The sequence below is a fragment of the Phascolarctos cinereus genome, unplaced genomic scaffold (genome assembly GCF_003287225.1).
Source record: "Phascolarctos cinereus isolate Bilbo 61053 unplaced genomic scaffold, phaCin_HiC Scaffold_5;HRSCAF=322, whole genome shotgun sequence".
In the NCBI taxonomy this organism is placed as follows: domain Eukaryota; kingdom Metazoa; phylum Chordata; class Mammalia; order Diprotodontia; family Phascolarctidae; genus Phascolarctos; species Phascolarctos cinereus.
In genome coordinates, this window is record NW_027555958.1 from 36,959,838 (window position 1) to 36,980,975 (window position 21,138).

At 41.6% G+C, this 21,138-nt stretch overlaps 1 protein-coding gene across 4 annotated transcripts in view; it reads left to right on the forward strand.

Annotated features, from left to right (window-relative positions):
• ADAP2 (ArfGAP with dual PH domains 2) overlaps positions 1-8,424 on the forward strand; it is a 31,602-nt gene extending 23,178 nt beyond the window's left edge. For 2 of the 4 annotated variants that reach the window (XM_020963312.2, XM_020963311.2), the window contains 3 exons: positions 2,320-2,397; positions 3,625-3,853; positions 6,312-8,424. In XM_020963312.2, the coding sequence (XP_020818971.1) occupies positions 2,320-2,397; positions 3,625-3,853; positions 6,312-6,337 (333 nt within the window). In that variant the 3' untranslated portion in view covers positions 6,338-8,424. The other 2 variants (XM_078154822.1, XM_020963313.2) reach the window with 2 other exon arrangements.
• The last annotated feature ends 12,714 nt before the right edge of the window (positions 8,425-21,138 follow it).

Below are 21,138 nucleotides of genomic sequence, written 5' to 3' on the forward strand. Positions count from 1 at the left end.
CTGCCCAAATACACACATGCTACATATAAAGACCCACATGTACACGTACGTGTGTACAGACTTACACACAGCTCTTCTTTCCTCTGTGTCTGGGGACCCTGTATCTGGTTTACAGAGGGGCACAAAGAGAAAAAACCAGGCTCCTCAGACTCCTTTTTTGACTGTCCCCAGTGACTCAGAGGCACTGCATCATCTCACAGCCTGCATGCTAGAATGATTTGGGGCTGGGGCTGAGCTCCATTTAAGGACTAGATTTTTGTCCTCCTGAACAGTTGACTTGTCTGGTTTTTTGGGCTTCCCTTTTCTGAGACATCTTGCCCACAGCCTGAGAAAGGGAAATGTCTGTTTCCTGATGAAAAGGTTACCTACTGGCTTCTAGACCACAGTTCAGAAAGAGAGAGAAAGAGGTGCTTTTCTCTCTAGGAGAGGATGGCAGAGGTGGGTGTGTGGTGGTGGCTACATATTCTTTTTTAAAAATTTTCTATCCACAAAAATCGGCTTTCTCTCTCTCCCCCCCAGCCGCCCACATTGAGAAAGAAGGAAAAACAAAATCCTTGTTTCAAAAATGTATAGTTAAGCAAAACAAATTTGCCCATATATATTTGCACTGAGTTTATCACCTCTGTATTAGGAGGTGAGTGATTCGTCGTGAGTCGTCTGGAGTCATGGTTGGTCATTGTGTTAATAAGAGTTGCTAAGTCTTTCAAATTCATTTGTCTTGTAGTAAAAATTGTTCTCTTGGCTTGGCTCATCTCACTCTGCATCAGCTCACACAACTCTTCCTAGGTTTCTCTAAAACCATCCCTGTCATCATTTCTTACATCTAGGATAGAGCATCAGGCCTGGAGTCAGGAAGACCTGAGTTCAAATCCAGCCTCAGACACTTACTACCTGTGTGACCCTGGGCAAATTACTTAATTCTGTTTGCTTCAGTTTCCTCATCTGTAAAATGAGCTGGAGAAGGAAATGGCCAACCCCTCCAGTATCCTTGCCGAGAAAACCCCAAATGGGGTCACAAAGAGTCAGACAGAACTGAAATGACTGGACGACAACAACAATAGTACTCCATAACATTCATGTACCACAACTTGTTCAGTCATCTCCCAATTGATGGAGATATGCTCTCCAGTTTCCAGTTCTTTGCCAATACGAAAATAGTTGCTATAAATATTTTTGTACAGCTGAGTTCTTTTCCTCTCTCTTTGATCTCTTTGGGGTTTAGACCTCGTAGGAATATCACTGGGTCGAAGGATATGTACAGTTTAATAGCTTTTTTTGGCACATTTTCAAATTAGTTTCCAGGAAGACTGGACCAGTTTCTAGCTCTCCCAATAATGAATTAAGGTACCCATTTTCCCATAGTTCCTCCAGCATTTGTCATTTTCCTTTTTGGTCAAACAGCCTACATTTTCAGAGCCTGAGGAGACTCATCAGGGAGGGGACGTGACTGAGGGAGCTGTAGGGTCACCTACCTGTGGGAAAAACAGGGATAGAAAAGAATGGTGGGCATGACTCTGATCAACTTAGGGTTCTCTACACATCCCTTTTTTAATATTGCCTCCCCCAAATGAATGGCCTTTTGCTATCTCAGGAGAGTAAAAGAGCAAGGCCATGTGAGGGAACCAGGGAGTGAATATGGGAAAACTTCTAGGAGGAAGGGCTGATTTCTTCCCAACTTACTTTCTACCATCATGAGTCCAAGGAGAGTTCTTAATAGTAGGGACTGCTCCATCCTTAGCCTAGTGCCTGGCGCATAGTAGGCATTTAACAAATGCTTGTTAATTAATTGGAGAGAGGGGTTCTAGAATGAGTATAGTGGAAAAACCAATGGAGTTGCAGTCAGAGACCCGAGTTCAAATCCCATCTCTTGCCTTATAACCTATTGACTTGGGGCAAGTCACTTTCCCTCTCAGTGCCTCATTTTCCTCATCTGTAAAAATGAGGAGCTAGACTCTGTCCTATAAGGTCCCTTCCAGGTCTAAATTTATGATCCTGTAGTTCTTCCAGAAGTGAAGAGGAATAATCTATATGGTTTGATCTTTCCTGGGAGGTGTTTGGAGGGGGAAAAGAAACATCAACGTTCCAGTTCCCTGAATACTCTTCCCATTGACGTTCTAGGGAAGTCCCTAGCCTGTTTGGGAGACTGGCATTCTGCACAGGCTCAGTTCATGTCTGGTTTCTGACTTCTAGCCTTGGGAGGTGCCCATCACCCCATCCTCCGTGACAAAGAGGTTCATTGTCTCCCTCTGTGTCTCCCTTTCTCTTGTTGTTTATCTGTCTCTGTCTCTCTTTGACGATATATCTGTCTCTGTCTCATAGCAGAGAGAAGCATTTAAGAAACGGTGGTTTGCTCTTGACCCTCAGGAGAGGAGGCTGCTGTATTACAAGAACCCCTTGGTAAGGGACAGTTGTGTTGACTCAAAGGGAGCCCCAGCCCCCAAAGGGAAGTGTGGAGTCTAGTGTGGACAATAACTGCAATTTCCATAGGGAATGCCAGTTTACTAATGAACATGAAAACGCATGTTAGGGAGTTATCTCATTCAGCCTTCTGTTTCTGGGTAGAAGTGCTTCCAAATTATCTAAGACCGATGGATAGCCCCATCCTTGGTTTTTCATTCTAGGGTTAGATATGTCTTTCCTCCTCTATATCTAACCTAAATCCTTCCTGCTACAGGTCAATGAGCCTACTTCTTTTTTGTCGTAACCTCTGGAACGAATTGTTTCTCTGGTTCAAGGATTCTCAACTTTTTTCAGTCTCCAGACCCTTTGGCTTTCAGCAAACCTTCTTGTTCTGCCATTCAATATGAAAAGAAATAAATTCCATATTTTCCCATGTATATGCAAATAAAAATATTAATTTTTCCTAAAAAAACCCTTCATTCTGTACATAACATTTTATGGTATCATCCAGTTGTTCTCCCTCTAATCTACAATTCACCCCCTCCCCTACCCCTGGCCACTAATACTCCTAATTTTAGGATAGTCCCTATACTCCCTTGACAAGCTTCTGGTACTCCAGGTTAGGAACCCTAGTCCTGGATGTAAATGATTCATTTTCCAAATCTTCACCTTACCCAGAAACAGAGAAACTAGCAATTCTTATATCCTGGGGCAAACCCAAATTCAGTTGAGGAGGATAAGGAGGACTAGGAATAGAGACCTTGGACCTTGGGATATAAGACGTTATGGTGGGAGAGATGCCTGACACCATTCTGTAAGAGGGAGACACGTAGTCTAGGACACTGTGAGGTTTTTACTGGGGAGTCCAGCAGGGAGGGATGTGGTCTCTAGGACTAATTATTTATGTTAATAAGATACTAAGATTGGTAGTTCCTATCTGAATAAAGGTGCCTGAGGTCTATGCTTTCTAAATTTTGGTCCCCTGGGAAGAAAACAAAAACAAAAAGTCTCACTTGTCCCACCCAAGTGATGGCTTCAAGTTGCACCGCTGCTTGATCACATTCTGGGGCCCCCAGCAAAAAAATATCTGGAAGACCCTTAAATCCATTGGGAAAAGAGGAAGAAGATGAGCTCTAAGGGAGAGTCCTCCCATGGGGACACAGCTACACGGGGCAAAGGTTGCCCCCGTATCGATCACCTCCCCACCTGCTGTTCTCCTTCCAGGATGCATTTGAGCAGGGTCAGGTTTTCATCGGGAGCAAGGAGCTTGGGTACGAGATTCAAGATGAACTCCCGAAGGGCATCCGGGGGAACCGATGGAAAGCTGGCATCACCGTCATCACCCCAGAACGAAGATTTGTCTTTGCCTGTCCCAACGAGAAGGAACAAAAGGAATGGCTGGAGGGTTTACGACATGTCCTGGCCCTCCCCATGACCGCCCTCAGTCCTCATGGTAAGACCCACAAAGTCATAGATGGCCACTTAGAACTAGAGGGGGCCTCAGAAGCCATCTGGTCCAATCTCCATTTTACGACTGGAGAAAACTGAGGGCCAGGGAAGTGAAATTACTTGTTCAAAGTCACACAGGCAACAAAATGTTATGTTTGGATTTTTTTCTTAGACAAAGGTAGAGAGCAGGGGGTTGAATTTCCTTCCAACCACCTGGGGACTTTCCCAGGATGTCAGGATGTTAAACAAGGTCAGGGTCTCTGCCATCACTGCTGTTTCTCTTGCTCTGTCCCTGAAAAGTACAGGTCCCACCCCTCCAGAGGAGTCAACGCTGCTCACTCTGGAGGAATGTCACCACCACAGACTCAAAGCTGGCTGTTGGGCCCTGCCTTTCCCAATCCACCAAATCTCTGGTAGAGGGAAAACTCAGCCCTTTTCTCATGAGAAAAAATGTGGACCTTGTTGCTGAAGTATTTATTATTAGTTGGGGCCCTACACCCGCTGGGCCACCCCTGGGACTTTTCAGAGTACACAGGAAGGGAAGTCTATTTTTAGCCTCAGTTCTTCTCCGTTCCTGTCAGCAACTCCCTTCCCCCTCCGGCCTCTTCTCCCCCAATTTCCCCCTCCCTCCCCAACTTGAACCACTTTTCCTCTTTCTCTACCTGACCACTGGACTCTGACTCCCAATAAAAATTCTCTCTCTCTCTCTCTCTCTCTCTCTCTCTCTCTCTCTCTCTCTCTCTCTCTCTCTCTCTCTCTCTCTCTCTCTCTCTCTCTCTCCCTCTCCCTCCCTCCCTTCCTCCCTCTCTCCACCTGGCCATCTGACAGGTCAAATTCCAGCCCAAACAACAGAAATGGGCATAGGATAGGAGTGGACACATCTGTAGAAAAAGTAATTCAATAATTTTCATAAGAAAAAAAATAAAACTCTCTCTTTTACAGATGTAGACATTAATTCATCACCTGCATACATTCCCTTATGGTCTCTAAGCGTCAGTTTCCTCCTCTCTAACATGGTTGGGGAAGGGGGTGTGGTGTTGGGCTTATGTTATCTGACAGGTGCTTTCTAGTTCTAAATTTTATGAGAAAAACACATCCCAGAGAATCCCAGAACAGGAAGAGATCTGGAGACGGGATCTGGGGCTTCCCAGCCTTGGGCAGGACCCTGTGAAATTCCAGAAGGATGAGAATTGCTTCTGTGTTTAAAAACACTAAAGGAGAGGGAAAATGAGCTCCCTGGCCTCCCCATCCCCCAGCCCTGCTTCCAGTGTCTTGCAATCATTGCGGTCAGGAAGTCCTTTTTTAGGTCCAATTTAAGTCCCTCCAGTAGCTGCAGCACTTCCAAAAGCCCTGAAGTTCCTCTTTTGATCCCTTTACAGCCTGACTCAAAGTCTGGGGGCCCTTGGACTATAGGACCCTCCTTCTGCAGGGTCCCTAAGAAGAAGTGAGGTCTGGAAAAAAGCCGGCTTTGAAAGTGACCCTACACCGCCCCCTGGAGGCTCTTGGTCAAGTTCACCTCGAGCAGTGACCTTGGCCTGAATGAGCACAAATTAATTTCAGCCTTCAGAGCAACAGTGGGCTTTGACCTCAGTGGGGGGTGGTGAGAGTGGGGTAGGAATTGTCTGGATTAAGGGTAGTAGACAAAACTTCTTTTTCTTTTTTTTTCTTTCTCTCTTTTCTATTTGCTCTCCTTTCTTCCTATTTTTTCTGTTTGTTTTTTTCCCACCCTCTTCACCTTGTTTTCCTCCTTCCTTTCTGCCTTCCTTCTTTTCTCTGTTTTTCTCTGTCCTCTCTCATTCTTTCCTTCCTTTTCTTTCTTTCTCTCTTTTTTAGCCTCTCTTTTTCTCTGTTTATCCCTGTCTTCTTCCTTTTTTGTTTCTCCCTCTCCTCTTTCTCTCTTTCTCTTCCCTTTTCTCTTCCTTTCTTTTTCTCCATCTTTCTCCCCCTCTCTTTTTCTCTCCTCTCTTCTTTCTTTCTCCCTCTTTCTCTCTCTCCTTTCTTCCTCTTTTTCTCCTGTCTCTCTCCCTCTCTCCCCTTCTTTCCCCTCTGTTTCTCTCTCTCTCCCTCTCTCCCCTTCTTTCCCCTCTGTTTCTCTCTCTCTCTCTCTCTCTCTCTCTTCTCTCTCTCTCTCTCTCTCTCTCTCTCTCTCTCCTTTTCCATGTTTGTCCCTTTCCCTCTCCCCCTCCCTTTCTTTCTTTCTTTCTTTCTTTCTTTCTTTCTTTCTTTCTTTCTTTCTTTCTTTCTTTCTTTCTTTCTTTCTTTCTCCCTCTCCTCTCTTTTTCTCTTTCTCTCTATTTCTCCCCCCCTCTGAATTTCTGTTTCTCTCTCTGTTTCTCTGTCTTCTTCTCCCTCTCTCTTTCACTTGTTCTCTTTCTCCTTCTCTCTCACTAGTGGTTGCACTGCTTTGCCGCACTCATTTCTTTACAAGATCCCCACCATTCTCTCTTTTCCTTCTGTTGCAGCCACAGCAGCTACTGGACAGAGGTGACTAGGACTTAGCTGACTTGCTCAATTCTCACCATGCCTAACTTTGACTTTGGTATGTCAGCTGTCCATTCTGCTTCAGGAAAGAGAAGTTCACCTCTGTATGTCACAGGAAGGACCAGCAAAAGACAAATGTAGTCGGTGGTTTTCTTGTCTCAGGCTTTGCTCTGGATGGGAATCCAGCAAGATAAAAGTCAAGATGGCTGGCAATGGGAAGTTAAACTCAATCCATTAGCAAGTCAAGACATCACTTTTGGGATGTCATTGTTCTCTTTGAGAACAAAGGACAAATTGGGGCAGCTAGGTGGCACAGTGGATAGAGCTCTAGCCTTGGATCAGGAGGACCTGAGTTCAAATGTGGCCTCAGACAGTTGACACTTACTAGCTGTGTGACCCTGGGCAAGTCACTTAACCCTGATTGCCTAACTAAAAAAAAAAAAAGAATGAATGAATGAAAAGAAGGAGAACAGAGGACAAACAACAACAATAGCAGGTAGAAATTGGGTCTACTTCCCAACAGTTTCCCTTGGGTCTCTCCCCACCATTCTTCCCCTTGGTCTTTATAAATCCTGGTAGTAACTGAGCAGAAGACTTCTTCCCTTCGCCTGTCAAACAGTGGAGACTCTAAAGGCAATAAGAGCATATTTTGACCACAACATCACAGCGGGATGCTACAAAGCAGGAAACCAACAGAGAATGGCACCCCTGCCCCCGTAGGACTGCAGCCTCTCTCCTTGAAGACCGAGCCTTCTATGCCCATGGACCTTCTGTCCAGACAAGATCAGAGGCCTGTTTGGTGGTCTCCTGTCCTGCTTAGAGATCTTCAGCAAATTTGAGGGACTTCTCTTGCTATCTACGGTCTTCATTATCCTGGGCAGTTGGCTACCATCTTCTTCTTCCTCCTCCTCCTTCTGAAAGCACATTTACTAAGCAGATATTTGCACATAACATTGGGCTATGGAAGATACTATCTAGAATAAGTAGATAAGTGGACTGTAGAATAAATTGAATGATAGAATAAGTTGGATACCATGCACAAAAATTTTGAGGGCACAGCTCACTTGGTACCATCAAGGCAGAGAGGAACAGTGATGCTAAGGGAACAGAGTGCTGCAGAGAATCTGGACCCCAAATCCCATAAAAAAATCAAAAGTAGATATAATCTGATTATCTTCTGCAGGCACACTTTAAAATGATTTTACATCCCTCAAATGCATGCTAAGTGATAACAGTGGTGGTGGGTGTCCAGGGAATTACAAAGCTGATAAGATCACAGCAAATCTAACATTTCCTGGAAGTAGAACAGATAGAAGTATAAGTTAGTTGGGGAGACTGGAATTTTTCCCTAGGACATTAAAATTTAGAGGGTGCCAGTTATATTTGAAGCTCTTCAGGAGGTAAGAACAACTGGTCTTAGCATCTAGTTAGTGAGATTAATTAGTTAAAATGGGAAGCCACCAGATCACATTTTCCCCACCAGCACCCATGTTCCCCTCTCCTGCTTTATACTGACTCCTCCTGCAGCAGCTTAAACCAATCCTCCTGAAGCCTACACCTTGGGTTTCCAATTCTCCCACACATGTACACATAGGGTGGTGTATTTGCCCCCACACAGCCTTGTGTCCCAGAGTCTTCCCTTCCCTCTCCCCTACAACTGAATTTATTTTAAATAGATGGATTTAGTTTAAATTTTTCTGCTGCTCCCCCCAAAATGCAAAAACAGCCACTTTGAGCTCTGGCTGAGGTCATAGACCAAATGGACAAGCCACCTCTAAGTGTAATGAAAACCTGACTGTACTTTTACTCTTCGAGGCTGGGAGATTCTGGGAGACTAGATCATGTTCTTCACAGGGATGCATGCAAGATTCCTTGCTCAGCAACCTTCCCATTGTAGGTTTCCTAGGTTTGGAAATGAAGGAAGAAAGAGACTCGGAGGATGCTGGAAAATGCTTCCTTGAAGAACTGGGTCAGTTTTTCATTTTTGACTTTTAATATCTGCCAGGGGGATGGGGTGGGCCATGTGTGGCTCAGTGTGCAGTCTTCTGCTTTTGTTCACATAGAAAGACACTCAATAAATATTTATTGAATTAACTACCAGGGTTCTGAGAGTTAAATAAGGTAAACCAAGTAAACAGCATCTTATTTCATCCAAGGACACGAGTGTCACTCTTCGCGAACCTTGTGAGGTCCTAGGTTTTGAGCTGAAAGGGACCTTAGCAGCCACCTCTAATTCGTTATGCAGCTGAGGAAATTAAAGGACTGATCCAAGGTCACACAGGTAATGGGGAGTAGGGTTGGGAAACAAACCCAGCCTACTTTTTGCTGTATCACACCATCTCCTTAAAGTGTTGCATGTTAAATGTGAGCTTTTATTTACTGTAGCACCACGGGAAACATGATGGTGGGGGGTGGCTCCCAAACACCTCCAAGAGCAAACATAAAGTCCTCTGTTTGGTGTTCAAAGCCCTTCATAACCTCCCCCCATCTTTCCAGTCTTGTACCTTATTCTCTGACTTGCCCTCTGCCCTCCAGTGACACTGTCCTCATTACTGTTACTCAGAGTAGCCCCTCCATTTCTAAGTTTGGGGTATTTTGACTGGCTCTGTTCCCCGAGCCTGCCTTCCCCTCCCAGCATCCTCAGTTTCCTTCAAGTCTCAGCTAAAATCCCCTTTTCCTTCAAAAGCCTTTACTGGTTCCCTTTAATTCTAGTGCCTTCCCTTGGTTGGCTGTTTTCAGTTTATCTTGTTTATAGATTGTTTGCACATAGTTATTTACACGTAGTCTCCCCCATGAGACTGAACTCCTTGAGAGGAGGGACTGTCTTTCACCTTTCTTTGTATCCCCAGAGCTTGGCATAGTGCCTGGTACACAGTAGTAGGCACTTAATAAATGCTTGGTGACTGGCTGACTGGGGCAGGGCAGGGAAGCTATCACAAATAAATCCGAGAATTCTTATTTTTATTTTTAAAATATTTTTTCTTTTTTCCCCACTTGATAGTGTTTTTTCCCCAATTACATGTAAAAATAGTTTTCAACATTTATTTTCATAAGATTTTGAGCTCCAGTTTTTTTCTCCTTCCCTCCCACCCCTCCTCCCTTCCTCTTCCCCAAGATGGCAGAGAATTTTTAAAGCTGAAAGGGAACTTAGAGATTCTCTCATACGAACCTGTAGTTTGATAGAGGAGGGAATAATAGTAATTTATTTCTCTAGTTCTTTAAGCTTTTCAAAGGATTTTTCTCACAACCTTTGGAGGAATGTAATGCAGCCATCATCTCCGTTTTACTGTTGAAAAAATAGTTCAGAGAGGTGAATAGGCACCTAATGAGTGTCAGAGCCAGCTTCTTCTGCTTACAAAGCCAATGGACTTTCCAGTATTCTGTAGAGCCTGCTTTGTAGGTTAGAAGTAGTAAGATGGGAGTCTGGTAATCTTTCTCTATTTCCTGGAGTCATCCGCCATAGTTCACAGCAGCTTCTGGATCTTTTTAAGTGTAACCAGAGCTGGGAGTGCAGAGAAGAGTAGTGATTTTCCCAGAGTCACACAATTAGTGAATTATAGGTCTAGGTCCAGAACCCACTCTCTTAAAGCCCGGACCAATGCTCTTTCCACTACACCAGAGGTTCTTAACTTGTGTGTGTGTGTGTGTGTGTGTGTGTGTGTGTGTGTGTGTGTGTGTATCTGGTGCACCTAGGGACCTGTTCTCAGGATCATGTTTGTAAATGCATGAAAAATATATAGAATTACAAAGGAAACCAATTCAAATGCAGATCTCTGTCTGTCTGTCTGTCTATCTGTCTATTTTTTTTAAAGTTCCAGGATGCCAGATTAAGAACCCCTAGACTACAACACACTGCATTCTTCCTGTTAGAAATCCTTTAAACTGAATTCAAAGAAGTTATGTGATGGTCAACTTAGAAGGGACCAGAGAAGTCAACTTGTCTAACCTCATTTTACAAATAAGGAAACTGAGGCCCAGAAAGGCTAAATATTTTACCCCAGGGACTTTCCTAGGTAGTAAGGGGCAGAACTGTCTAGAACAACCACAAAAACTTTCCACTCAGAACCATTGTTTTTCACATTCTAATGAGATTAGGGTATTGATCTCAGAAAGGTCCCCTCTGACTACTACCGGAAAATAATTTAGGAGAGTTGTCAAGGAAAGAAATGAATAGCTATTAGTAACCATTATTTTTATAGTACCAACCCCAAAACTGCGTTTTAACATATTGTGTTCAAGATACCTACAATTGTTACTTCAAATTGTCTTGGGGAGACGGTAGGGAAGGGGGCAGAGGGAGAACTATGTTAAATGGAACGTTTCTCTCTCAAAGCTAGAAATGCTTGAATTTAGACTAATGTTAAATTAATTGAAAAAAAATTTCTGGCAGACTTGTGCCTAAAATGCAGGATACAATATCAATATTTTTTCCTTTGATATCCCTTAGGCTGAAGTTTCTGTTCCATTTCGCTTCCATCTAGGCTCTTGGGAAGCAGTTTAATGTAGGGGACAGACCTTGGTTCAAATTCCATTTTTGACCCTTACTACCTAGGTAAGTTCTTTGGGGCAGAACTGGAATGTGAACCCAGATCTTCCTCTTGACCTTAAGTCTAATGCTTTATCCCAGTTTTCCCTCCGCCTTTGCTCTTGACCTTCTACTACTTTCCTAAAGTGAAAAGTTTAGAAAGGGTTTTAGGCTGGATAGATATTATTTCCAAATGATAGGTATTATATGGTATACTTAAACTGTCTTCTCCCTTGAAGCTAGGCCAGCTATATCTTCCTCTTTGGGTTTTACCTGAGGGGTTTGAATGGCTCTTTTCTCTACTGCCATCAGCTTGAGCTCCCAGGGGCTTCCATTGTTAGGCAGCAGTGATTAGCACTCCAATTTCATTCAGTCATTTAACATTGATTAGTTTTTACAAAGGCATATTTATTTATTTTATTTATTTTTTATTTTTATTAATTTATTTTTATTTATCAACAATCACTTCCATATGCTTTTGAGTTGAAAATTTTTCTCCCCCTTCCTCCCCCCCACCTTCCCCAAGATGGAGCACAATCTGATATAGGCTTCACATTTACATTCCTATTAAACACATTTTCACATTAGTGAAGTTGTAAGTAAAAATTAAAACCAATAGGAGGAACCATCAGAAAGATGAAACAAAACTCAACAGAAGGTAAAAATAAGTGATAGCGGTTCAAGTTCCATAGTTCTTTCTTTGGATGTGGACAGCATTTTCCATCCCGAGGCCTCTGGAGATGTCTTAGATCCTTGTAATGCTGAGAAGGGTTCAGTTTAACAATATTAGTCATCGCATAATGTGGCTGTTATTGTGTACAAAGTCCTCTTGGTTCTGCTCACTTCACTCAGCATCAGACCATACAAGTCTTTCCAGGTTTTTCTGAAGTCAGCCTGTTCATCATTTCTTCTAGCACAATAGTATTCCATTACATTCATATACCACAACTTGCTCAGCCATTCCCCAGTTGATGGGCATCCTCTCAATTTCCCATTCTTTGCCACCACAAAAAGAGCTGCTATGAATATTTTTGTACATGTGGGTCCTTTAGGGATATTTATTTTAAAGGCATAGCAAGAACCATGTCAACATGTCCTAGCCTCACGTGTGTATTCTTTCCATCACCTCAGTTTCAGCGTGGGAAGTAGATTCATAACCATGTTCAGTTCCTACCTTATTCCACTAAGTTCATGTCCAGAAGTGGTATGATTGCCAAATGATTCCTTATCTCAGTTTCTTGTGCCATTAAAGCTTAACTGATTCTGGAACCCAGACTCTGGAATATCCTCCCGACCTTCCAAACTCACAAGGTCAGAGTTTTCAATGTTCTTCACCTAAAAGGGAAAAGAACAAACACAGAAGACAATGACTAGGGTCTTTTCATATAGCCGTATGGCCTTGGAGTGGAGAAGACCCCATGTCCTCCCCTCTTGCAGTAGTTTTTTTTCATTGAAATGTCTTTATTCGAGTTGAAAAGTAAAATGGCTAGTTGGTAGAACTGAATCATGCGAGTAGTGAAATGTTACCGAATAAATACCCATTACTGGGAAAGCCTCATTATCCGTAAGATCCCAGCAGCCTTGGTACTGTACCTCAGCATCGCCCTCTGTGTCTCTGGAGAGCAAAGCCATGAACTCTGAAGCATCCAAGGGAGGAGCTTAGCTCAGAACATCTCTTTTCTCTCTTGGCTGTACTACCTTGGGAGAACTTTGACTTCTCCATTATACTCCCTAGTGGGTACCTTCTCCCCTATCACATTTTTAGCTTCCTTTTGTGTGTCCCGCATTTAATTATAATCTCCTTGAGGGCAGGGACTCTCTCTTTTTGTATTTTTTTAATGTATTTTTTATATTCTTTTTTATATAAATTTATTTATTTTTAGTTTTCAACATTTACTTCCACAAGATTTTGAATTCCATATTTTTACTCCATCTTGCCCCTCCCCCACCCCAAGATGGCATGCATACTGAATACCCCTTCCCCTAGTCTGCCCTCCCTTCCTTCTCCCCCCCCACACTTCTCTTATCCCCTTCCCCTTCTATTTTCCTGTAGGGCAGGATAGATTTCTGTACCTCATTTCCTGTATTTCTTATTTCCCAGTTGCATGTGGAAACATTTTTTTTTAAACATGTGTTTTTAAAACTTTGGGTTCCAAATTTTCTCCCTTCCTCCCACCCCACCCACCCTCATTGAAAAGGCAAGCAAGTCAATACAGGCCATACATGTGCAGTTATGCAAAACACTTCCATAGTAGACATGTTGTGAAAAACTAACTCTATTTCCCTTAATCCTATCCTGCCCCCATTTATTCTATTCTTTCTTTTGACCCTGTCCCTCCTCAGAAGTACTTCCTTCTGATTACCCCTTTCCCAATCTGCCCTTCTCTCTATCATCCCCCGGCTCTCTTGTCCCCTTCCTCCCCTATTTTCCTGTAGGGTAAGACAGATTTCCATACCCAATTGTGTATGTTATTCCCTCCTTAAGCCAAATCCTATGAGAATAAGATTCCCTCATTTCCTCTCACCTTCCCCTGTTTCCCCTCCACTGTAAGAACCTTTTCTTGTCTGTTTTGTGCAAGATAATGTACCCCATTCTACCTCTCCCTTTCTCCTTCTCCTAGTATAATACTCTCTCACCCCTTAATTTTATCCTCCAGATATCACCCCTTCATCTTCAATTCACCCTGTTCTATCTATCTATCTATCTATCTATCTATCTATCTATCTATCTATCTATCTATCTATCTATACATATAATTTTTCCCCTCCCACTACCCTAATACTGACAAAGGTCTCATGAGTTATAAATATCATCTTTCCATGCAGGAATGTAAACAGTTCAATCTTAATATGTCTCTTATGATTTCTCTTTCCTGTTTACCTCTTCATGTTCCACTTGAGTCTTGTATTTGAAAGTCAAATTTTCTATTCAGCTCTGGTCTTTTCATCAAGAATGCTTGAAAGTCCTCTATTTTACTGAATGACCATTTTTTCCTCTGAAGGACTATACTCAGTTTTGCTGGGTAGGTGATTCTTGGTTGTAATCCTATCTCCTTTGCCTTCCGGAATATTATATTCCAAGCCCTGTGGTCCTTAATGTAGAAGCTGCTAAATCTTGTGTTATCCTGATTGTGTTTCCACCATACTTGAATTGTTTCTTTCTGGCTGCTTGCAATATTTTCTCCTTGACCTGGGAACTCTGGAATTTGGCTACAATATTCCTAGGAGTTTTCCTTTGGGGATCTCTTTCAGGGGGAGATCGGTGGATTCTTTCAATTTCTATTTTGCCCTCTGGTTCTAAAATATCAGGGCAGTTTTCCTTGATAATTTCTTGAAAGATGATGTCTAGGCTCTTTTTTTGATCATGGCTTTCAGATAGTCCAATAATTTTTAAATTCTCTCTCCTGGATCTATTTTCCAGGTCAGTTGTTTTTCCAATGAGATATTTCACATTGTTTTCTAATTTTTCATTCTTTTGGATTTGTTCTACTGTGTTGTGATTTCTCATAAAGTCACTATCTTCCAATTGCTCTATTCTAATTTTTAAGGAAGTATTTTCTTCAGTAATCTTTTGGACTTCCTTTTCCATTTGGCCAATTTTTCTTTTTAGGGCATTCTTCTCCTCATTGGCTTTTTGGACCTCTTTTGCCATTTGGGTTAGGCTATTTTTTAAGGTGTTATTTTCTTCAGTATTTTTTTGGGTCTCCTTTAGCAAGCTGTTGACTTGTTTTTCATGATTTTCTTGCATCACTTTCATTTCTCTTCCCAGTTTTTCCTCTACTTCTCTTACTTGCTTCTCAAAATCCCTTTTGAGCTCTTCCAAGGCCTGGGACAGATTCATATTTTTCTTGGAGGCTTTGGATGTGGGAGTTTTGACTTTGTAATCTTCTTTGTCACCAAAGTAAGATAATATAGTCTGACTCTTTTTTCGAGGTTTGCTCATGATCCCAGCCAACTACTTGAGTTTTAAACTCTTTGTTAAGGTAAAAGTCTGCTTCCAATGTGGAGAATGTACTGTCCCAAGCTTCGGGGGTTTGTATAGCTGTTTTCAGAGATACTTCTAGGGACCTGTAAATTTTCAGTTCTTCCAAGGTGGTATGGTAAGGGGAGAGGTGTTTGCTCTTTTCCTGGCCTGTGCTCTGGTCTTTGAGTGACCGGCCACAAGCAGTCTTTCCTCTCTTGGAACTGTGAGGAGGGTTTCTTCTGCACCGCCACTGCAAGCTTCACTGACACTGCAAGCTCCACCGAGCCAGCACTCCTCCTCACCCCAGGACTGCCACCCAGAACTGTGACCCAAATCCAAGCACAGGCAAAGCAAGAGAATCCTGCCTCAGCACCAGCAAAGAGATCCCTGCAGTTCTTCTCTGATCAGCCACTTGATTCCCCCTCAGTCTGTGGGCCGGAAGCTCAGGATGCAGCCACCATCCCGCTGCCTGCGCTCTGGAACTGGCTCTGACCTAGCTCTTCTCTCACCAAAAAAGCAGACTTTTCCCACTGACCTTCTAAGTTGTCTTTGGCATTGGTGGATTGAGGAGTCTGGAAGCCATCGCAGCTGCCCGTGATTCAGTCCTCTGAGGGCTGCTCCAGGTTTGCTGAGGCCTGCACACCCACGCCGAATTTCGCTCCTCTCCTCGCCCAGCGAGATATGCCTTTCCAATCAACCATCCAGGCTGTCTTGGGCTGGAAATTTGTTTTACTCTGTCTTTTTGTGGGTTCTGCTGCTTTAGAATTTGTTTAGAGCCATTTTTTTGTGGGTATTTGGAGGGGTTTGGGGGAGAGCTCAAGCAAGTCACTGCTTTCACACTTGGCTCTGCCTCCTCCCCTCTTGCAGTATTGTCTCTTACTGGCTGTTATAAGCAAAGGAAGTCACTCAATAAAGCAAAGCAAGAACGGTCAGAAAGGTCCAACCAAAACTGACTCAGGCATTTTTGAGACACTCCAAGTTCCATCTGTACAGCCAATGGAAAAAAAATGCCTCTCCTAACTATATAGTTAGCAGTCTGGAAACAGTTACAAAATCGAAAGTTTTAAAAAGCTCCGCAGTGTCTCCAGGGCATTTCCCTTATAGATCATCCCAGTTCCTTCAAAAGCAGCCTTCCTAGCTTCTCCTCATGGGGAAGTTGTATTAGCTAAACAAACTGCTGGGGTCTGTGTATGTCCCAGATCCATTAATATTTTCAGTGGAACTAAAGACGAATTCCGTAGGAGAAACACAGTCCTTGTGGTTTTTTTTTTGGGGGGGAAGGGGCACCCCATAGCTTCTTTTTTTCTCTTTATTAAACTTTTTTTAAAATTCAATTTTAAAATTCTGAGTTCCAAATTCTCACTCTACCTGTAGCCCCTCACCCACCCATTGAGAATACAAACAATTTGATACCCATTATTAATATGAAGTCACGTAAAATATTTCTATATTAACCATGTTGGGAAACAAAAAAAAAAGAAAAAATAAGTGAAAAAAATATGCTTCAGTATGTACTTGGAGTTCATCAGTTCTCTCTCTGGGAATGGATAGAATTTTTCATCACTGTTGTGGATCATTGTATCACAGAGTAACTAAGCCATTCACAGTCAATCGTCATTACAATATTGCTATTGCTGTGTACAATATTCTCCTGGTTCTGCTCATTTCATTTTGCATCATTTCATATAAGTCTTCCCAGGTTTTTCTGAAAACATGCCCCTCATCATTTTTTATGGAACAATAGTATTCCATCACAATCATATACCACAACTTCTTCATCCATTTACCCAATTGATAGGCATTCCCTCAATTTCCAATTCTTGGCCACCACAAAAAAGAACTGTGATAAATATTTTGTATTTATAGGTTATTTCCCTTTTTCTTTGATCTTTTTGGGATATGGACCTAGTAATGGTATTGCTGGGTCAAGAGGTAATGCTCAATTTTATAGCCCGTTAGGCACAGTCCCGAATTGTCCCAGGGAATGGTTAGACAGGTTCATAATTCCACAAGAGTGCATTAGTGTCCCTATTTTCCCACATGCCCAGTAGCATTTGTTATTTTCCTTTTCTATCATGTTAGCCAATCTGATAGGTGGGAGGTGGGTCCTCAGAGTTGCTTTAATTTGCATTTTTCTGTAATTATTGTTGATTTAGAATTTTTTTTTCTTGTGACTATTGATAGCTTTGATTTCTTCTGAAAATTGCCTAATCAAATCTTGTGACCATTTATCAACTGGGGAACGGTTCTTATTTTCATAAATTTAGCTCAATTTCCTAGATAGTTGGAAAAAATAAGGCAATTATCAGAGCAACTTGCTATAAATCCTTTCCCCCAACAATTTCCCACTTTCTTTCTAATTCTGGATGCATCCGTTTTGCTTGTGCAACCCCTTTTTAATTTAATGTAATCAAAATTGTCCATTTAACCTCTCATGATCCTCTCTATCTTTTGTTTGGCCATAAAATATTCCCTTATCCATAGATCAGACAGGTCATTTTTCCAATGCTCCTCCAATTTGTTTATGATATCATCCTTTATGTCTAAATCATGTACCCATTTTGATTTTATCTTGGTACATCATGTGAGATGTTGGTCTATGTCCAGTTTCTGCCATACTGATTTCTAGTTTTCCCAGCAGTTTTTGTTGAATGAGGTCTTCCTCCAAAAACTTGGATCTTGGGGTTTATCAAACACTAGATTACTATGGTCATTTACTTCCGTATGTTGTAGATCTAATCTATTCCCGTGCTCATCCTTCTGTGTCTGAGCCAGTGCCAGATTGTTTTGATGATTATTGTTTTGTAATAGTTTGAAATCTGGTACTTTTAGGCCACCTTCCTTCACATTTTTTCCCACATTGATTCTCTTGCTATTCTTGACTTTTTGGTCTTCCAGATGGATTTTATTATTATTTTTTTCTAGTTTTATGAAACAATTCTTTGGTAGTTTGATTGGTATGGATGCTGATTAAGTAAACTAATTTAGGTAGAATTCTCATTTTTATTATATTGGCTCAGCCTACCCATGAGTAATTAATATTTTTCCAATTGTTTAGATCTGTCTTTATTTGTGTGAAAAGTTTTTTGTAATTATGTTCATATATAGTTCCTGGGTGTGTTTTGGCAGGTAGACTTACAAATATTTATACTGAGAGAAATTAATGTTAATGCTACATCATTTGATTGTCAATAATAATTTGTAATACTCCCTTCTCTGTAAAAGGTTTGCTTAGAGTGGAGTACTTCCCTGGCTAAAGAATGTTAGACACATTTCAGCTCTTCTCAAGGCATCTGAGCTGGGCCACACCCAATTGGGAACCTGATTTCTGTCTACAGGATAAACAGGATCTGGTCTGGGTTTGGTCCTTCCTTGTTCCCCTTTATTAGATTGTAGGGTGACCCAGCTCATGGAGAAGCCAGACTAGACAGAATCTGATCAGGGTGGCTAGATTACTGAAGGGGGCTCATACCTCACGATCATGTCCCATTCTTAGCTGACCTCCTTGTCTCCCTCTACTATGAAGTGATTGGGAGATGCTGAGGGCTTCTAGCCATATTAAATGTCCATCAATCAGGGTTGAGTTTCACTTGCCAGGGGAATTCCCCATCAGAAGGAATTAAGGTGTTTCAGAGTTTCCCTTTCTCATCTTTGATCATAGAGAGAATCACTGATCATTAATTTAGTGATTGGCTGGCCTATTTAATAAATTAATTTTTATTACCCACAACTTCATCTTTCAGGATTTTTACGCACCATAATATTGTATGTGTACCATCCTCCCATATAGGGATGGAAACAATTTAACCCAAGTTCCTTATTATTTCTCACTCATGTTTACCTTTTTATGCTTCTCTTGAGTCTTATTTTTTAATGTCAAATTTTCTATTTAGCTATTGCCTTTTCATCAGGAGTGCTTGAAAGTAGGTTACTCTTGGTTGTAATCCTAGCTCCTTTATCTTCTAGAATATCATATTGCAAGTCCTCCACTCCTTTGTTGTGGTAGCTCTTAAATCTTTTGTGATCCTGACTATAGCTTCATAATATTTTAATTTCTTTCTGGCTGTTTTTAGGATTTTCTCCTTGACCTGAGAGCTCTGGAATTTAGCTAAAATATTCTTGAGAATTTTTATTTTGAGATCTATTTTAGGAAGTGATCAGTGGATTCTTTTAATTTCTATTTTGCATTCTGCTTCTAAAATATCAGGTCACTTTTTCTTTATAATTTCTCAAAATATGATATCTGGGCTTTTTTTCTTCATCATTGCTTTTAGGTAGTCCAATAATTCTTAAATTATCTCTCCTCAATCTATTTTCCAGGATAGTCGTTTTCCAATGAGATATTTCATATTCTTTTATTTTTTTGTTCTCTTGACTTTATTTTATAGTTTCTTAATGCCTCATGGAACCATTGGCTTCTACTTAACATATTCTAATTTTCAAGGAATTATTTTCTTCAGTGAAGCCAGAACTTCAAGGAAGCCAGGAAAGCCTGGAGGTAGAGATGATTATGAAGAGAATTCCAAGCATGGGGGACAATCTTTGAAAATGCCCAGAGTTTGTACTCCTTTTTCCATTTGGCCAATTTTTCTTTTTAAGTAGTTATTTTCTTCAGTATTTTTGGTGCCTCTTTTACAAGCTGTTAATTCTCTTTTCATAATTTTCTTGCATTGCTCTAATTTCTTTTCCCAATTTTTCCTCTACTTTTCTCTTTTGATTTTAAAAATAATTTTTTGGGGCTATTTTTAAAAAACTCTTTAGTGCTTCTAGGAATTCTTGTTGGGCTTGTGTCCAATCTGCATTTTCCTAGAGACTTCGCTTGTGGATTTTTTCACGTTATTGAATTCTTCTAAGTTTGTGTCTTGAGCTTCCCTGTCATCATAATAGCTTTTGATGGTCAGGTTTGGTTTTTGTTTGTTTGATCATTTTTCAAGCCTATTTCTTTATGTCAGAGTTGGATCTGTTCACCCATGGGGGAGGAGAGATGGCACTGTCTAGGGCTTCAGGGTGTTTTTGCCCTGCTGTTTTGAAAGCTACTTTTGGGGGTCTGTACCTTTTCTGTGCTTCAAAGGTGGTGATTTCTGGGGAGAGGAGCAGTCATTGCTTTCCTGGTCTGTATTCTGGTCCTTACCCAGAAGGGCCCCTGCTCCTATTCAACCACAAGCAGTAGCATTCCTCTTTTCACTCTACAACTTCTACCAAGACTTAGGGCCCCTGATCTCTTTCTGTCTTAGAACTGTAATCAGGGCCCCTATTCCCTTGTGACTACAAGCACTCCTCTCCACCCTGGAACTATGTCCCAGAACTGGGTAAAAGGCAATGGCATTGCCAAGCAGCACTCATTGCTGAGCCCGGTAACCACAAAGGGTTTTCTCAAAATGTCTTTCTGACCAGTTATACGATCCCTTTTTTGTTTCTGGTCAGTAAAAGCTTCTGTCTCTGGATGGGTGAGAATTCCTGAAACTGCTGTTGCTGCTGCTGCTATTGTCCCTGCCCACAGCCTCTAAGGTCCACCTCTGGTAATGGTGATATGCTTAGGGGCAGTCCCCCACCCCAGTGTCACAGACGTCATCTTTCAACCTCCTAAGTTGTCTTGGACTGGAAAAATAACTCACCCTGACCTTTTGTTGGCTATGTTGCTCCATAATCCTGCTTGATGCATTATTTTAAAGCTGTTTGGAGAGGAATGTTGGGAAAGTTCAGCTGGAATGCTCCTTCTCCTCCACCATCTTGGCTCTACTTTACCCCACAACTTCGAAAAAATATATAATGTGTGTGTGGGCAGCTAGGTGGTACAGTGGATAGAGCACTGGCCCTGGATTCAGAAGGACTTGAGTTCAAATCCGACCTCAGACACATAACACTTACTAGCTGTGTGAACCTAGGCAAGTGACTTAAAACCCCATTGCCTAGCCAAAATATATATAATGTGTAGCAAATGTCCTGGGCTGGAGAGGCTAATTTTCAGAGGGTGGAGAGGTGATCCATCTCCCCTGTCTGTTCCCCAACATTTAGTAGCAAATGCTTTCTAAAGAAATGATTAATCTATTTTTTAAATTACTGTACTTTTTCCCTTTAATTTTATATTTTATCTTTATTTTAAACTCTCTCCTCCCTTCCTGTTCCCCCATTTCTTCCATTGAGAATGCTAGAACAATAAAATTCATTATAAATATGTATAATCATGCAAAATAAATTTCCACATTGGCTATGTTTTCTCCCTCCCTATCCCCCACCCCAAAAAAAGGAAGGAAAAAGAAAGAAGAGTAATTATGCTTCAATCAGTCCATCAGTTCTCTCTTAGGAGGTGAAGAACATG